This window comes from Odocoileus virginianus, unplaced genomic scaffold (genome assembly GCF_023699985.2).
Source record: "Odocoileus virginianus isolate 20LAN1187 ecotype Illinois unplaced genomic scaffold, Ovbor_1.2 Unplaced_Scaffold_28, whole genome shotgun sequence".
Classification (NCBI taxonomy): domain Eukaryota; kingdom Metazoa; phylum Chordata; class Mammalia; order Artiodactyla; family Cervidae; genus Odocoileus; species Odocoileus virginianus.
In genome coordinates, this window is record NW_027224290.1 from 75,313 (window position 1) to 91,764 (window position 16,452).

Consider the following 16,452-nt stretch of genomic DNA (forward strand, 5'->3'; position numbering starts at 1 on the left):
ATGCTGACTGCTGAGGAGAAGACTTCCGTAACCGCCCTATTTGGCAAGGTGAAAGTGGATGAAGTTGGTGGAGAGGCCCTGGGCAGGTAGGTATCCCACTTCCAAGACAGGTTTAAGGAGAGTGAATGGCACCTGGGCGTGTGAGGACAGAGCCTTCCCCTGAGATTCTGAAAGCTGCTGAGTTCCTCTGACCTTGTGCCCTTTTCACCCCTTAGGCTGCTGGTTGTCTACCCCTGGACTCAGAGGTTCTTTGAGCACTTTGGGGACTTGTCCACTGCTGATGCTGTTATGGGCAACCCTCAGGTGAAGGCCCATGGCAAGAAGGTACTTGAGTCCTTTAGTGATGGCCTGAAGCACCTCGACGACCTCAAGGGTGCCTTTGCTAAGCTGAGTGAGCTGCACTGTGATAAGCTGCACGTGGATCCTGAGAACTTCAGGGTGAGTTTGTGGAATCCTCAGTGCTCTCCTTCTTCTTTTTATGGTGAAGCTCGTGTCATGGGGAGAGGTCTGAATGGCAGGACGCAGTTTAGAATGGAGAAGATGTATTCTGGTTAACGAGTGCTAAGGACTCCTCAGATCCGTTTAGATTCTTTTAACCTCTTTGCTCACAACCATCATTTCCTCTGATTCATTCTTGTTCTCTGTTGTCTGCAATGTCTTTTCTTTTTAATTATACTCTTTGAATGTTCAATTTGAAAAAAGATTTCTTCTTTTATCTACTTTAAAAATGATATCTAATATTTTCCTCTGATCTGTTCCTTTCAAGGGTTAAAATGTTGCATTGCTTTTTGAAATGATTCAAAATAATAAAAATGATAAGTTCTGTATTAAGGTAGAAAGAGAGAAACATTTCTAAATATAAATTCAGGCTGATATGGGTACCTTCACATCAGTAGTAGCATCTATACTTTAGTCATCTTTGTGCTAATATCCTAGGGGCACAGCTTGGGATGAGTCTGAAATACTCTGAATCTAACCTGGGTACCTGCACTAACGCTGCCCTTGCTTAATGTGTTTTCCACACAGCTCCTGGGCAATGTGCTGGTGGTTGTGCTGGCTCGCCGCTTCGGTGGTGAATTCACCCCGGAGTTGCAGGCTAGCTTTCAGAAGGTGGTGACCGGTGTTGCCAATGCCCTGGCCCACAGATATCACTAAGTTCCCCTTCCTGATTTCCAGGAAAGGTCTTTTCATCCTCAGAGCCCAAAAACTGAATATGGAAAAATTATGAAGTGTTTTGAGCATCTGGCCTCCGCCTAATAAAAACTTTTATTTTCATTGCACTGGTGTATTTAAATTATTTCACTGTCTCTTACTCAGATGGCACACGGGAGGGCAAAGCACTGAAGACATAAAGAAATGAAGGGCTAAGTTGAGACCTTGAGGAAATATATCAGTATCTTGGGCCCCATGACAGGAATGGTTGTAAATAGCTGATGTTGTTAGTGGAAAACAGACTCTGCTCCTTAGTCTTACTTTTCCTTAATGAATTCAAGTTGAAGCTTGATTTGGGAGTTAGATCATTGGTATGTTTTATTTAAATCAATTATGTTATTTCACATTTCTTGTAAATGTCTCCTCTCTCTTTAATTGTAAAGAACTTCACTTAAATCCATTAAGTTCTTCTGCCTATGGACACCACTGTTTAAAATGTTTTTTAGGCATTTTACTGTCCCCATTGCTCTTTCTCCCCTGACCTCTTTTTATCCTAGTTTTCTCTGTCATCTTATAAAGAACTACAAGAAAGACAGGACCTTCTGGCCTGCATTCTGGAAATGACATTTGAATTTTGAGTAATTTTTGTTCCCTCTTGCATCCTAATTCTGAATTTCAGTTCAGTTCAGTGGCTCAGTTGTGTATGATTCTTTGTGATCCCAAGGATTGCAGGGGGGAGGTAGTTTTGGTCTCTCTTTGTTTGTATTATAATATTGTGATAAGTATTGGATTGACAAGAACGTAAAAACGGACTTTTGTGACTTGATAGTCACTGCTGTCTTGCAGTCCTTTCATGGGATTCCACTAAATAGAATTCCATTCTTCTCAGGATGCTTTATCATCTACATCACGGAAGTGACTAGAGGTCTGCCCTCTTCTTTATCCAATCTCTGATGGCTTCTCTGCCTTTGTAGTCATTAGCATAGTGTTACCAGAAGCAACATATGCCAATTTAATCCTCTCCTTCAATAACCACTTACCCGGACACTTGATTCTGGAAGTGATGTATGAATTTTTAGTAATCCTTGCTCCCTCTTTCATCCTAATTCTGAATCTCGGTTCAGTTCAGTTCAGTGACTCAGTTGTGTCCTATTCTCTGTGACCCCATGGACTGCAGCATGCCAAGCTTCCCTGTCCATCACCAACTCCTGGAGCTTGCTCAAATTCATGTCCATTGAGTTGGTGATGCCATCCAACCATCTCATCCTCTGTTGTCCCCTTCTCTTGCCTTCAGTCTTTCCCAGCATCAGGGTCTTTTCCAAATGAGTCAGTTCTTCACATCAGGTGGCCAAAGTATTGAAGCTTCAGCTTCAGCATCAGTCCTTCCAATGAATATTCAGGACTGATTTCCTTCAGGATTGACTGGTTTGATCTCCTTGCAGTCCAAGGGACTCTTGAGAGTTTCTCCAATACCACAGTTCAAAAGCATCAATTCTTCAGTGCTCAGCTTTCTTTATTGTCCAACTCTCACATCCACACATGACTACTGGAAAAACCATAGCTTTGACTAGATGGACATTTGTTGGCAAAGTAATGTCTCTGCTTTTTAATATGTTTCTAGATTTGCCATAGCTTTTCTTCCAAGGAGCAAGTGTCTTTTAATTTCAAGGCCAGAGTCACCATCTTCAGTGACTTTGTAGCCTCCCCAAATAAAGTCTTTCACTGTTTCCATTTCTTCCCCATATACTTGCCATCAAGTGATGGGACAAAATGCCATGGTCTTAGTTTTTTGAATGCTGACTTTTAAGCCAGCTCTTTCACTCTCCTCTTTCACTTTCATCAAGAGGCTCTTTAGCTTCTCTTTGCTTTCTTCCATAAGGATGATGTCATCTTGCATATCTGAGGTTATTGATATTTCTCACAGCAATCTTGATTCCAGCTTGTGCTTCATCCAGCCCCACATTTTGCATAATGTACTTAGCATAGAAGTTAAATAAATAAACAGGGTGACAATACACAGCCTTGACCTACTCCTTTCCCTATTCTGAATCTAGTTGGGGAGTTTCTGAAAGTAATGCACTTAACAAGTGACTGTAAATGAGTATACAAGGCTTTTATGAGATCTGAGGATGAAGCCCTTGGTATGAAATGGGTGGTAAAGATAAGTAGTATAGACAATTGTCGAGAAGACAAGAAGACAAAAGTCAGAAAAGAAAAGGAGGCTAGCATAGGCCAAATCACTGATGAATAATGTGTTTGTGTATTCTGAAAATTTCAGGTAAACAGGAAGGACAACTGAAGCAAAACTGCCTGAGATAGAATAGATTATAAATTTTGGTGAACACGGTGGAGGGTATTCTTAAAGTCAAAAATTCATAAACAAGAGGATACACTTCAGCCATTACTCACGAGATGCTTGCACTGCCAATCGACAAGCAAAGTAAGATAGTTTAACACTTTAGAACATCATTTTGAAATCATACAGCCAGGACTGAAAAAAAAATTACTACTTATCTCTGACCTTGTGAAAAATCAGCTGTCAATGTGTATATAAACATGTCGTCTTTACATTTTGCAGGAAAGTGGAAAAAAAAAAGTCTCAACACAATTCCCTACTTTGATTTTTAACAAAAGTTAATGTCAGGTGAGAATTTGCAAAGAGTAGACTGACTCATTTAACATCTCTTCCTAAGTGCAAAAGATCTCAGACTGGGGTGGCAATATTGAAGAGTAGGGAATTTGGGGGACTTTTTCTTAATGGACCTTAACAACAAGGCATCCATGCTAGCAGCATCCATGTCTAGAAGAAAGCTGAATTACTATGAATGTCTGGAATCAACAAGTTAAAGAAAAGTCTCTCATTTTTAGGTCAAAGGTTTTAGGGGTTCAAATCAGATGAAAATGTTTGATTGTAGGAAGCAGTTTGAGATCAGTCCAGTTGAAATAACACAGAGCACAAAAAAGAGACAAAGATATCAAATAATATAAAAATGTCAATCAGTTGGCTGATGCATAGATCATCAAATGTCCTCTTTTCTATTTTGCTGTTGCTGAGTATTTTCAAGGATGGTTTATAAGAACGTGGATGCTCATTTATGCTACAGTCTAATCAAATCATACAAATCCTGATGGGTACTTCTCAAACACCCAGATGACCACAGTTAGACGCACCCTGCAACATAATTTTTTATCATGCGTCTAAGTAATGGATAGTCATTTTTCAGTATTGCTTCATTATAAGAATATTATTTATAGATGTCTTATACAATAAAATAAGTAAAATAAAATAAGTAAGTAAATAAATAAATAAATAAAATGAAATAAGTAAAATAGTGTGCTGTGCTTAGTCACTCAGTCATGTCCAAATCTTTGACCCCATGGACTGTGGCCCACCAGGCTCCTCTGTCCATGGCGATTCTCCAGGCAAGAATACTGGAATGGGTTGCCATGTCCTTCTGCAGGGGATCTTCCCAACCCAGGAATGGAACCGAGTCTCCTGCATTACAGGTGGGTTCTTTACCAGCTGAGCTACCATAAATATATGTAAACCTACATATAGATATGTAAACCTACATAAAGATAGTATATAATAAAGGATAGCATTCAGGAAATGAATAGTTATAGTCATTCACATAAACTGTGATTTCAAGACTGTTCTAGGTTTGTGGCAAATAAACTGTCTCTGATGCAAATGTATTTACAACCCTTGAACAACTAGTTCTCTAAGCTAGGCTTATAAAGGGTTCTTATCTTTTCAATCATTCCAAAACTCTTAAATACTTGGCCTCACCTGTATCCACTCAATTCGGAACAGATCTGCCTTATGCATCTTATTCCTCTTTTGGGCTCCCCTGGTGGCTCAGATGGAAAAGAATCTGCCTGCAATGTGGGAGACCTGAGTTCGATCACTGGGCAAGACCTGGGAATATGCCCTGGAGTGGGGCATGGCAATCCAGTACAATATTCTGGAGAATCCCCATGGACAGAGGAGCCTGGCAGGCTACAGTCCATGGGGGTCGCAAAGATTTTGACAGGACTGAGCTACTAAGCACATTAAGCATCTCTGAAGAAAGGGAAAATTTCACAGCCTGTTCCTGCCCCCTGCTGGTTCCCATATAGCATCATGAGAAGAATCACCTATTTAAGGATGACACTATCATGAATTTTTCGAGGCAGGTCCAGTGTGGGTGCCATTAAATAATTATGCTGAAGTACAAGCAAAAATCTGGATTGTCCTGGAATACAGAGTTTTTCTTATTCACTGTAATCATAAAGATACTGACTTTTAGACTTAACACTCTACTCTCCCTCTGTGCCTTTGGCTTTGCAGGTGATAAAGAATCTGTCTGCCAGTGCAGGAGACACAGGAGACCTGGGTTCTATCTCTGGGTTGTGAAGATCCCCTGGGGTAGCAAATGGCAACCCACTCCAATATTCTTGCCTGGACTATCCCATGGACAGAGGAGCCTGGCAAGCTACAGTCCACGGGGTTGCAAAAAGTCAGATATGACTGAGCAACTAACACTTCTTATGCCTTTAGGTTAAGCAAGGATTGTTGGTCATTACCTATTCCAAAAATTGTCATGAAGTAGTCACATAGGGAATCATTTCCAAAGGACAGAAAAAAAAAAATACCATAGGTGTCTGAACACATAAGTCAGTTTAAACTGTAGAATATAAGAAAGACTGCCCTGAAAAAAGTTTTCTGTTTAATTGGTCCCAGATATGCTTCCAAATCAGCATTCCAGACAAAGTGCACAGAGGAAGACCATGACCCTATCATTGCATTGGATGGAAACTCACCTATGCTTGCCCTCTCCAGTTGTTTATTTTATGTCAGACATTATTCTGGTTGCCCAAAATTCAGAAAGAAGTATTCTGTACCCTGACTGTGGTGGTCACATAACACAGCATGATGTTTGGGGAAATAATGGGTCTCTTTTTTCCTTCTTGGTACAGGTGAAGCATCTGACATCTCTGAATACTTTCCTGGTGAAATCTTCATTTATCATTCTCATCAACACTTTCCTGACTCCCATCCTACATCTCAAAACAGAATGTAAAAAAAGATTCCAATATTTATTACTCTCCTGTTGCTGTAATGTTGATTTTCTCTTTGGCAGTACCATTAACATTCATGGCTTGTCTGAAAAAGCTTAAAGGAAAGTATGTTCTTTCAGTGCAGGCCTACATTCACAGAATAGTTGCATATTTTGGCATCAGTCCCAGGGTCGAGCCCCTATGTCTGGATCACGCTGGGCAAGATAGGAATCATACTCAAATTTTGTATTTTATGACCAAGATCAGCAAGAATTTCTAGGATGGCATCTGTTTTACATATCATATAAATTTTACATATGATGACCCAAGATTGAAAATGTGTGGCCAACAGGGATCAGATATGAGTACCTTAAGATATGAGTGTTTAGGTCTCATGGCAACTATTTGCAAACTTGTCTTGTTTTTATAATTCTGTAATATGAAGGTCAGGAAGCAACAGTTAGAACTGGACATGGAACAACAGACTGGTTTCAAATAGGAAAAGGAGTACATTAAGGCTGCATATTGTCACCCTGCTTATTTAACTTATATGCAGAGTACATCATGAGAAATGCTGGGCTGGATGAAGCACAAACTGGAATCAAGATTGCTGGGAGAAATATCAGTAACCTCAGATATGCAGATGACACCACCATTATGGCAGAAAGTGAAGAGGAACTAAAAAGCCTCTTGATGAAAGTGAAAGAGGAGAGTGAAAAAGTTGGCTTAAAGCTCAACATTCAGAAAACTAAGATCATGGCATCTGGTCCCATCACTTCACAGGAAATAGATGGGGAAACAGTGAAAGCAGTGTCAGACTTTATTTTTTGGGGCTCCAAAATCAGTGCAGATGGTGAGTGCAGCCATGAAATTAAAAGACACTTACTCCTTGGAGTGAAAGTTATGACCAACCTAGACAGCATATTAAAAAGCAGAGACATTACTTTGCCAACAAAATTCCATCTAATCAAGGTTATGGTTTTTCCAGTGGTCATGTATGGATGTATTGGACTGTGAAGAAAGCTGAGCACTGAAAAAGTGATGCTTTTGAACTGTGGTGTTGACTGTGGTGTTGGAGATGACTCTTGAGAGTCCCTTGGACTGCAAGGAGATCCAACCAGTCCATCCTAAAGGAGATCAGTCCTGGGTGTTCATTGGAAGGCCTGATGCTGAAGCTGAAACTCCAATACTTTGGCCACCTCATGAGAAGAGTTGACTCACTGGAAAAGACCCTGATGCTGGGAAGGATTGGAGGCAGGAGGAGAAGGGGACAACAGAGGATGAGATGGCTGGATGGCATCACCGACTTGATGGACATGAGTTTGAGTAAACTCCGGGAGTTGGTGATGGACAGAGAGGCCTGGCATGCTGTGATTCATGGGGTTGCAAAGAGTCGGACAGGACTGAGTGACTGAACTGAACCGAAGGTAACAAAATTCATTAATACAATACTTGTTTGATAAATGCTTACTCTATTCTAAATCTCATTTTATATATCAGTGACAAAAAAACAAAACAAAACACATAACTCCTGGTCTTCTAGACTTTCCAATAGATCTAATTGGCAATCAGCATATAACAAATAGTATAAATACCAAGCAGGATAGAGCAATGAGAGTGACTTCTTTGAGAAAATGGAACCAATAATGGCAGGGTAATAAAAATCACCCTAAAGAAGCAACATTGAACTAAAGCTTGAATGATTAAAGGAGATTTTGTGCAAAGAACTTTAATTAAATAATTCTAAGCAGATAAAAGATCAAGGTCAAAGATACTGAGACATGAATACTCTTAATTTGCTTTGAGGAAGAGAAAGATGCCTAGGGATTAGGAAGTGAAGCCTACAATGGTCTATGATGTAGATGTAGATGTGGATGGGTCAGGTCATGTAAAGTTTTCTGATCATAATACCATGAAAAATAATTTGCATTTTATTTTAAGAGCATAAGAATCCACCAGAATTTTTTTTTTTTTTTTAAGAAAAGCTTATGCTATCTAGTAGAGTTTTGTAGGAAAGCTATCTGGCTCCTCTGCTGTTTTAGAGACAAGTGCAAAAAAATTAAACTGGATAGCAAATTACTACAATAACCACGGAAAAGATGATGATGTTATGAACCAACATACTGGGAATATAGAGGTCTATGGGTGAAAAGTGAGCAGGTTTAGGGTATGTTTTAGGGTAGAAGCGATAGAAACTGATAAAGGATTTGATGGAGGGGGGAGGAATAGCAAGAACAGTTCTAGAGTTTTTATAAGCAATAGGTTGAGGGAGTCATTTTGTGATATTCAGAGGAAATAAGGAGAGAATTATTTAGGGGGGAGAATGAAGTACTTAATTTCCATAATTATAGTTTTTAGATTAAATACCAAAGTCGAGCTATCAAGGAGACAATTATATCCATGAGTCTAAAGTCATAGAAGGGGTGAAAACTTAGCATTGTAAATTTCAGGGTGCTATAGAGAGTAAAAACTGACACTCTCTTCACCTTCAGGAAACTTACAGTTTACTGTGTAACAGAAACCTTAGTGAAATAAGTCATCTAATGACTATCAAATTATAAATTGAATGAGTTATATAAAGATGAATGCATGTTACCAAAATAATAGATACATGGAGAAAATCTGTCCAAGTTAAGGGGCTTCCTGAAAAGTGATATTTCAGATGAAGAGGTAAAATGCAACATTGTTTGAAAAAGAGAATAAAGAGGTTGGGTAGAAGATGGAGAAACACATCTTGGCAGAGGGAACATCAGGAGAAAAATCTGGTGAAAAAAGAGCAGTGGTGGTTTTGAAAAATAAATGTGGTCAAAGAAAATCCAGCCACTCAATGAAGAAAATGTGCTAAAAATAGTGAACTAAGTTATCTAATGTTGAGAGGGGCTTGCTTGTGCCTGTGCCTAGTTGCTCAGTCGTGTATAACTCTATACAACCCTTTGGACTGTAGCCCACCAGGCTGCGTGTACATGGGATTTTTGGGCAGGAATACTGGAGTGGGTTGCTGTTTCTTTCTCCAGAGGATCTTCCCAATCCAGGGACTAAACCCACATCTCCTGGGTCTCCTGCACTGCAGGTGGATTCTTTACCTATTGAGCCATGGGGGAAGCTCAGAGCAAGAAATAAAAATGGATAGGCTCCTAGAAGAAGCTGCCTGATGAGACTGGTATGATAAAGATGAAAGATAGGCTACAGATGGAAGCCAGAATCCAAAGCCACTTTAACACGTTGGAATGATCAACATGTTTCATAATCAAATATGAAAGTCAATATAAAGTTTTAAACACCTGCCTACATGATATGAGCCATTAAATCTTTGTAATGACTTCCCGGGCCAGAAATCAAATCAGGATAATAATGTGAAAAACAAGCCAATCAATTCTGTTGCAAAAAGGCTTTTAGTCTTAGTTATTCGACATTGGCCTTCTGATCTTTAGAATGGCAGTTTCCAAGGAAGAGAAAATAATTGCTCATCCTTTCAATGAGTGCCTATTAAATGAATCCTTAGCCAATGGATGACATGAATGAATAAGTGGGTGTAGAACTCTGGGTTGATGTCAGAGTCAAAGTGTCTTCAACCTGAGTCTCCAAGTCACAGAAGCACTCATGGGTTGAACATCCCAGAGGGTAAGAGCTCTCATGGGAAATCACTTGCCACAGGTCTCATGCATAAATATTCCTCTTGGCTTATCACTAAGGTTGAAAAACTAATCGCTGGCTATGTCAGTGGGAGAAAACAGAAACATTTTCACTAAGTACTATTTGGAGGAAAATATGCTTGGAAACAACCCAGATGGAAAAGTATGGGTGCAGAGTGACTACTTAAATGGATTTTGGAAACTTAAAGGTCAAATAGTACTCTTCATTCTAAATGCTTTATGAGTTGGAAGGAGGAAACTAAGCATTCCTTTGAGAATCTTCTCTCTCAATTTTATAGGTATACTATCTCACCAGCATCCCTGGGAAAATGTCCCAGGCAACATATCCTTTCCACAAATTAGTTTCCTGCTCCAGTCGGTTCATCATTACAGGTGTCTTCTAAGGTATCTCTGCCAGTGGATGAATAATGACACTTAAATGACATCAGAACACCATCCTCTTCCAGCCAACAGATAATATGCCTCTAAAGGACAGAGTTGCTTGACTATATTATGTAAAGTTACTTAACTTTTAGCATAATTTTGTTGACTTAGAAATTCTACCTCATCTGAAATCAGAGCATTCTCTTTGAAAAATACTTTCTTGCTGCCTAGAAAAATTATCTCAGATCCAGAATGATAGCTTTAGTAAGCCCTAACATGAACTCCTCCTCCTTCCTTCTTACTGGATTTTCTGGTCTGGAGCAGCAATATCCCTGGATCTCTGTTCCCTTCTCCACCATTTATGCTGTTGTTCTTTTGGGTAACTGCCTGGTGCTCTATGTAATCTGGACTGAGCCGAGCCTGCACCAACCCATGTTCTACTTCCTGGCCATGCTGGCCATCACTGATCTGTGCATGGGACTGTCCACATTGAACACAGTGCAGGGCATCCTGCTGGGGTTGATTCAAGAGATCAGCCTGGATTCCTGCATTACACAGGCCTATTTCATCCATGGTCTGTCCTTCATGGAATCCTCTGTTCTCCTGACTATGGCCTTTGACCGGTACATTGCAATTTGCAATCCACTGCGTTATTCCTCCATCCTGACTAATTCCAGAATTATCAAAATCGGGCTCACCATTTTAGGTAGGAGTTTCTTCTTTATTATACCCCCTATCATCCGTTTGAAATACTTCCACTACTGCCATCCCCACATCCTCTCTCACTCATTCTGCCTGCACCAAGACCTTCTCCGCCTAGCCTGCTCAGACATTCGATTCAACAGCTACTATGCCCTGATGCTGGTTATTTGCACACTATTGTTGGATGCTGTACTTATCCTCTTCTCCTATGTCCTGATTCTTAAGTCAGTGCTGGCAATTGCTTCTCGGGAGGAACAGCGTAAGTCATTTCAGACCTGCATCTCCCACATTTGTGCTGTCCTCATATTCTACATTCCTATTATTAGCCTTACAATGGTGCACCGATTTGGCAAGCATCTATCCCCAGTGGTCCATGTCCTTATGGGCAACATCTACATCCTTTTTCCACCTTTGATGAACCCTATCATCTACAGTGTCAAGATCCAACAGATTCGTAGCAGAATCCTCAGACTCTTTTCTCTAAAAATATGCTGAGATATCCCAATGTTCAAAAAACAAAATAGCAGTGATAAAAATAAACAAGCGAATATCAATACAAAAATACACTTTGTTGGAATTAAGACTTTAGCCCTGAACCCATGATCCTCGATTTTAAAACACACTTTAAATGTAGAGAATCACCTCAAAAAAGTCCCATTCTAGCCTATGTCTTGGAAGTCAGCTGTTTTTAGGGATGGAGGTGGGAGATTCTATCTGAAGCATTCCATGGATTCCTTCTAAATTTGTGTAAACAAGACAGACATAGGTAATGCCATAACTGTGACCATATTAAAAAATGTATAAACCTATTTAACATGTCCAGAATAGCTTTTTGAGCAGTTTTTTTGCATGGAAACAAAGTAAGATTTAAATACTTGGTCTTTTAGTTTCAAAAGTGGGTAACTTGAAGCATTTTTGATTATCTGAGATTGAGTTACTTAATCTTTAAAATGGGAAAGATACCCAACTGACAGAAATTTTGTGATGACTGTCTGGGCCAGATTTGTCCACTAGTGTTTTTCATAGTGAATAGAGGGGGAGGAGATGGAAGCAGTGACAGATTTTCTCTTCTTGGGGTCTAAAATTACTGCAGATGGTGACAGCAGTAATTAGAAGACACCGTGAAATTATACACCATGAAATTAGAAGATGATTGCTTCTTGGCAGGAAAGCTATGACAAACTTAGACAGTGTGTTGAAAAGCAAAGACATCACTTTGCCAACAAAGGTCCATATAGTCAAGGCTATGGTCTTTCCAGTAGTCATGTACGGTTGTGAGAACTGGACCATAAAGAAGGCAGAGTGCCAAAGAATTGATGCTTTCAAACTGTGGTGCTGGAGAAGACTCTTGAGAGTCCCTTGGAATGCAAGGGGATCAAACCAGTCAACCTTGAATACTCTTTGGAAGGACTGATGCTGAAGCTCCAATAATTTGACTACCTGTTTCAAACTGTTGACTCATTGGAAAAGACCCTGATGCTGGGAAAGATTGAAGGCAGGAGGAGAAGAGGGCAGCAGAGGATGAGATGGTTGGATGGCATCACCGATGCCATGGACATGAACTTGGGCCAACTCTGGGAGATGGCAAAGGACAGGGAAGTCTGGCATACTACAGTTTATAGGGCAGTGAAGAGCCAGACATGACTTAGTGACTGAACAACAACAATACTTTTTCTAAAATGATAAAGGTGTTCTCTAAAATAGAGTAATAAGTACCAACGTAGATTGCTTGCTGCATATGGCTACTGAACACTTGAAATGTAGGTAGTACAACTGCGCAACTACATTTTCAACTCTGTTTTATTGTGGTTAATGTGCTTAATCGCTTAGTTGTGTCTGACTGTGCAACCCTTAGGACTGTAGCCCACCAGGCTCCTCAGTCCATGGAATTCTCCAGTCAAGAATACTGGAATGGGTTGCCATTCCCTGCTCCAGGAAATCTTCCTGACCCACGGATTGAATTCATGTTTCTTGTGTCTCCTGGGTTGCAGGTGGGTCTTTACCTGCTGAGCCATTGGAGAAGACCCATTTTATTGTGTTTTATATACATTTAAATATTAAAAGGCCATTACATTGGACAATGCAGTGGCTACTGCATTAAACAGTGTAGATTTAGAATGTAAAGAGGGCATATAACAAAATATGACTTTGGATTTAACTTTTACGGAATCTAATTTAAATTGTTATATTTTATACAATGCTTGTTATTTTTATATGCAGACTTACTTGTTACATTTTATATGTAGACTTCACTGTCTTTGGGCTAGAAGCCAATTTATTTTGAATCTTTTAAATCTAAAGAGGTGAATGTGAAACTGTCTGTTTACCACTGATTCTGAGTTCAAATGTAAATTAACACAGGTTCCCTTCTAAAGAATTTAGTTACATTTTCAAAAGAAGGAACACAAGAGTCACTTAGATATCTGTGCAGGGACAAAGAGGACAATCAGTTAAATAATTCTATCTCTTAGGAGGGATCAATAGAGCCATTATTCCATAGAATCTAGAAATCTAGCTTCCAAGGACTAAAAAACTTGTCATCTATGAATTAAGCAGACCCTGGGGCTGTTGTCAGTCTGGTGGCCTGAAGAGACAATGAGAAATAATGACCTTTTAGGAGTTGACATGACTTTATTATAAAGCCTAAAAGGTATAATCCAGCTTAGGTAAGAAATACTTCTAAAACAATCACAGTGAGTTTATAAAACCATAGGTTCTCTTCTTTTTTCCTTTTGTTATAGGTAGACTGCCATGTCATTGCACTGCTACTGCTGCTGCTAAGTTGCTTCAGTCGTGTCCGACTCTGTGTGACCCCATCCCTGGGATTCTCCAGGCAAGAACACTGGAGTGGGTTGCCATTTCCTTCTCTAATGCATAAAAGTGAAAAGTGAAAGTGAAGTCGCTCAGCCATGTCCGACTCTTCGCGACCCCATGGACTGCAGCCTACAAGGCTCCTCCGTCCATGGGATTTTCCAGGCAAGAGTACTGGAGTGGGGTGCCATTGCCTTCTCTGATGTCATTGCACACTGCTCCCTAAAATGAAATCATAACAAATAATGAGAAAACTAAAAGAGCTGGGATGTGGTGGCAGAAGTAGGGTGCAGGAAATTAGAAAGTCTTGGCTCAGCTGGTATTCATTTAGCTCTCATATCAAAAAGTTAAGGTCCAGAATGGGAGAGATGAATGATTCTTACAAATGACAGAACATGGCCATGGATTAGAAGTGTGATTTTAGTAAAAAAATAATCTGATATAACAAATTCATAATCAGATACTCACTGTATACTATACCTCCTAATTTTTCTAAAATGATCTTGTTAAATATACAAAGGATTTTCTACAGGAGGCTGTTTCTGTTCCCTGGGATTTTTGTGACAATTACTTGAAAAAGGAAGAGTCTGATAGAGTAATAAATAGAGACTTCCAGAGGAGGAAAATGAAATTGCATCATTTTCTAGAATGTTTCTGATAAACACTTTAAAAATACTGTCAATTCAGCCAAGAGCTCTTTTACAGTGGGAATTTATATCTTAAAAAATTTTCTACCAAAAGCATGGTTTCTAATCCTGTAACCTCAGCACTATTCGGGAGCTCATAAGAAATGTGGAATCTTGGGCTCTAGTCTTCCTACTGAATCAGAATCTGTATGAGTACTTGCTTTTGCCTATTAAAATATGACTTTATTTGATGAGTTTGGATATATATCATACACCAGTGATGCTATCACCTCAGTCAAGGTAATAGACATGCCTGTCACCTCCAAAAGTTTCTTTGTGTCTTTTGTGTATGTTTATTTGTTCATTTTGTTATAAGAACACAACATGAGATTTACCTTCTTAGGCATAAAACACCATGTTGTAAAACTGCAAACATTAAATATGTGCAGTTTTTGTATAACAACTGTACCTCAATAAAACTGTGAAAAATGGATTTATTTAAATTTTAGTTATGTCTCAACTTTCCCCAGAATCTATAATGATTTTATTATTTTCTTAGAGAAATGCCTTCTGGTTCTTCTGATATGTTGTCTTCCTCTTTGCAGTGAGTCAATAAACCTCATGATGTCAGATTGCAATTTGTTTCTGGTGTTTATGCATCTTCATATGTCATATCAAGTCATGTTTTGTTCATTCTTTAAGTTTTATGTATTTATTTCTACCAAATAGCATAACAATTATTTTCCATGCTATATGAACACACTGCTATAAATTTGAAAAACTAATCAAATACATTGTATATGCTGCATTACTTAATGAATGCATTTTTTTTAAGCTATAATCTTCATTCTCCACCTATTACCACGTCAGTCTATCTTATCTTGCTACTGAAAAACATCCACCAATGTATTTCATTACATCTTTCTCCCCTGATAACTTTCCCTCATTCAAATCTGAAAACTCAAGTAAAGAAAAGTGAAGTGAAAGTCACTCAGTCATGTCTGACTACTTGTGACCCCATGGACTATACAGTCCGTGGAATTCTTCAGGCCAGAATACTGGAATGGGTAGCTGTTCCTTCTCCAGGGGATCTTTCCAACCCAGGGATCGAACCCAGTTCTGCATTGCAGGCAGATTCTTTACCAACTGAGCCACCGGGGATGCCCTCATTTTGCTTAAAAGTGAGCAGTTATGGAGGATCCAGGGCTCAGACTCTCCTCTGTCGGCTTCCTTTGCTTAAGCAAAAGGGAAAAAGGGAAAGGAACACTCTCATACAGAGGTGGATGTCACCAGAGTGAACCCCGCCATTCTGGATGTGAGGCCACTTGGAAATACAAGCAGGCCCGAGTGTCTTAGAGCCCTGAGTTGCTTGGGACAGGACATGGTTAGTTAGCATCTAGGAGCAGAGTCAGGAAAACCTGCGTTCAAGGAAAGACAAATAGTAAATAATTTATGTATGGCATAAATTATCCATACATCCATCTACTTATTATGATATAGCTCTTACAAACAAGGATATAGATCAGTATTCATTGATTTAGGGATTCAATGATTTCTTAATTGAAATCTATGATTTCTTCTTTGAAAAAATAAGATGCTAAATAAGACATGTAGTATCTCCCAACTGGGATAACATACTTAGATAAAGTTTTCATGTCTCTAAGCACAGACAAAGGGGTAAAATGGCTCCATCCTGATCACATTGGATATCATTGGAAGGAGGAAAAAAAGATGACTAACATATGCTTTAAGTATCTTACATTTGATTTGTTATAATGAGCATGCATCACTCTTTTAATTAAACAAAATCTAATAAACCATACTGAATTTAAAAAAGGCAAAATAAAGGATTGAAATTTGTTCTTTTTAATATAAGCAGTTGCACTGGCCCCTATGCTAGTTTGTCTATGTAAAGCCCAAATTTTACAATATATTAGAAAAAGCACAAACTTCTTTAAGCCTTACAGATAGTCCTTGTATATTTTTCCTCAGAACACGTTACCCAATAAACTTAAGTTCCTTATAGTAGCAAATCTAAGAGATACTACATTAGTGATTCTTCCCAGATAAAGATCCTCACACAAGTGATTTACAGAGAACAAGTG

At 39.2% G+C, this 16,452-nt stretch overlaps 2 protein-coding genes across 2 annotated transcripts; both read left to right on the plus strand.

The window, feature by feature from the left end:
• Positions 1 to 1,224, plus strand: LOC110145127 (hemoglobin fetal subunit beta). Its single transcript, XM_020905286.2, has 3 exons — positions 1 to 86; positions 216 to 438; positions 1,027 to 1,224. Exons 1-3 carry the CDS (start codon positions 1 to 3, stop codon positions 1,153 to 1,155), a joined length of 438 nt encoding a protein of 145 aa, XP_020760945.1. The 3' UTR covers positions 1,156 to 1,224.
• A 9,227-nt stretch (positions 1,225 to 10,451) lies between these two features.
• OR51V1 (olfactory receptor family 51 subfamily V member 1) lies at positions 10,452 to 11,405 on the plus strand. Its single transcript, XM_020908762.2, has one exon. It carries the CDS (start codon positions 10,461 to 10,463, stop codon positions 11,403 to 11,405), a length of 945 nt encoding a protein of 314 aa, XP_020764421.2. The 5' UTR covers positions 10,452 to 10,460.
• The last annotated feature ends 5,047 nt before the right edge of the window (positions 11,406 to 16,452 follow it).

Bases quoted from the DNA above. Each gene is read 5' to 3' on its own strand.
- LOC110145127 (XM_020905286.2), top strand. From the start codon at position 1: ATGCTGACTGCTGAGGAGAAGACTTCCGTAACCGCCCTATTTGGCAAG. The intron at 87-215 runs GTAGGTATCCCA...TTCACCCCTTAG, and splicing joins GGTGGAGAGGCCCTGGGCAG to GCTGCTGGTTGTCTACCCCT. The intron at 439-1,026 runs GTGAGTTTGTGG...TTTTCCACACAG, and splicing joins TGGATCCTGAGAACTTCAGG to CTCCTGGGCAATGTGCTGGT.
- OR51V1 (XM_020908762.2), top strand. From the start codon at position 10,461: ATGATAGCTTTAGTAAGCCCTAACATGAACTCCTCCTCCTTCCTTCTT.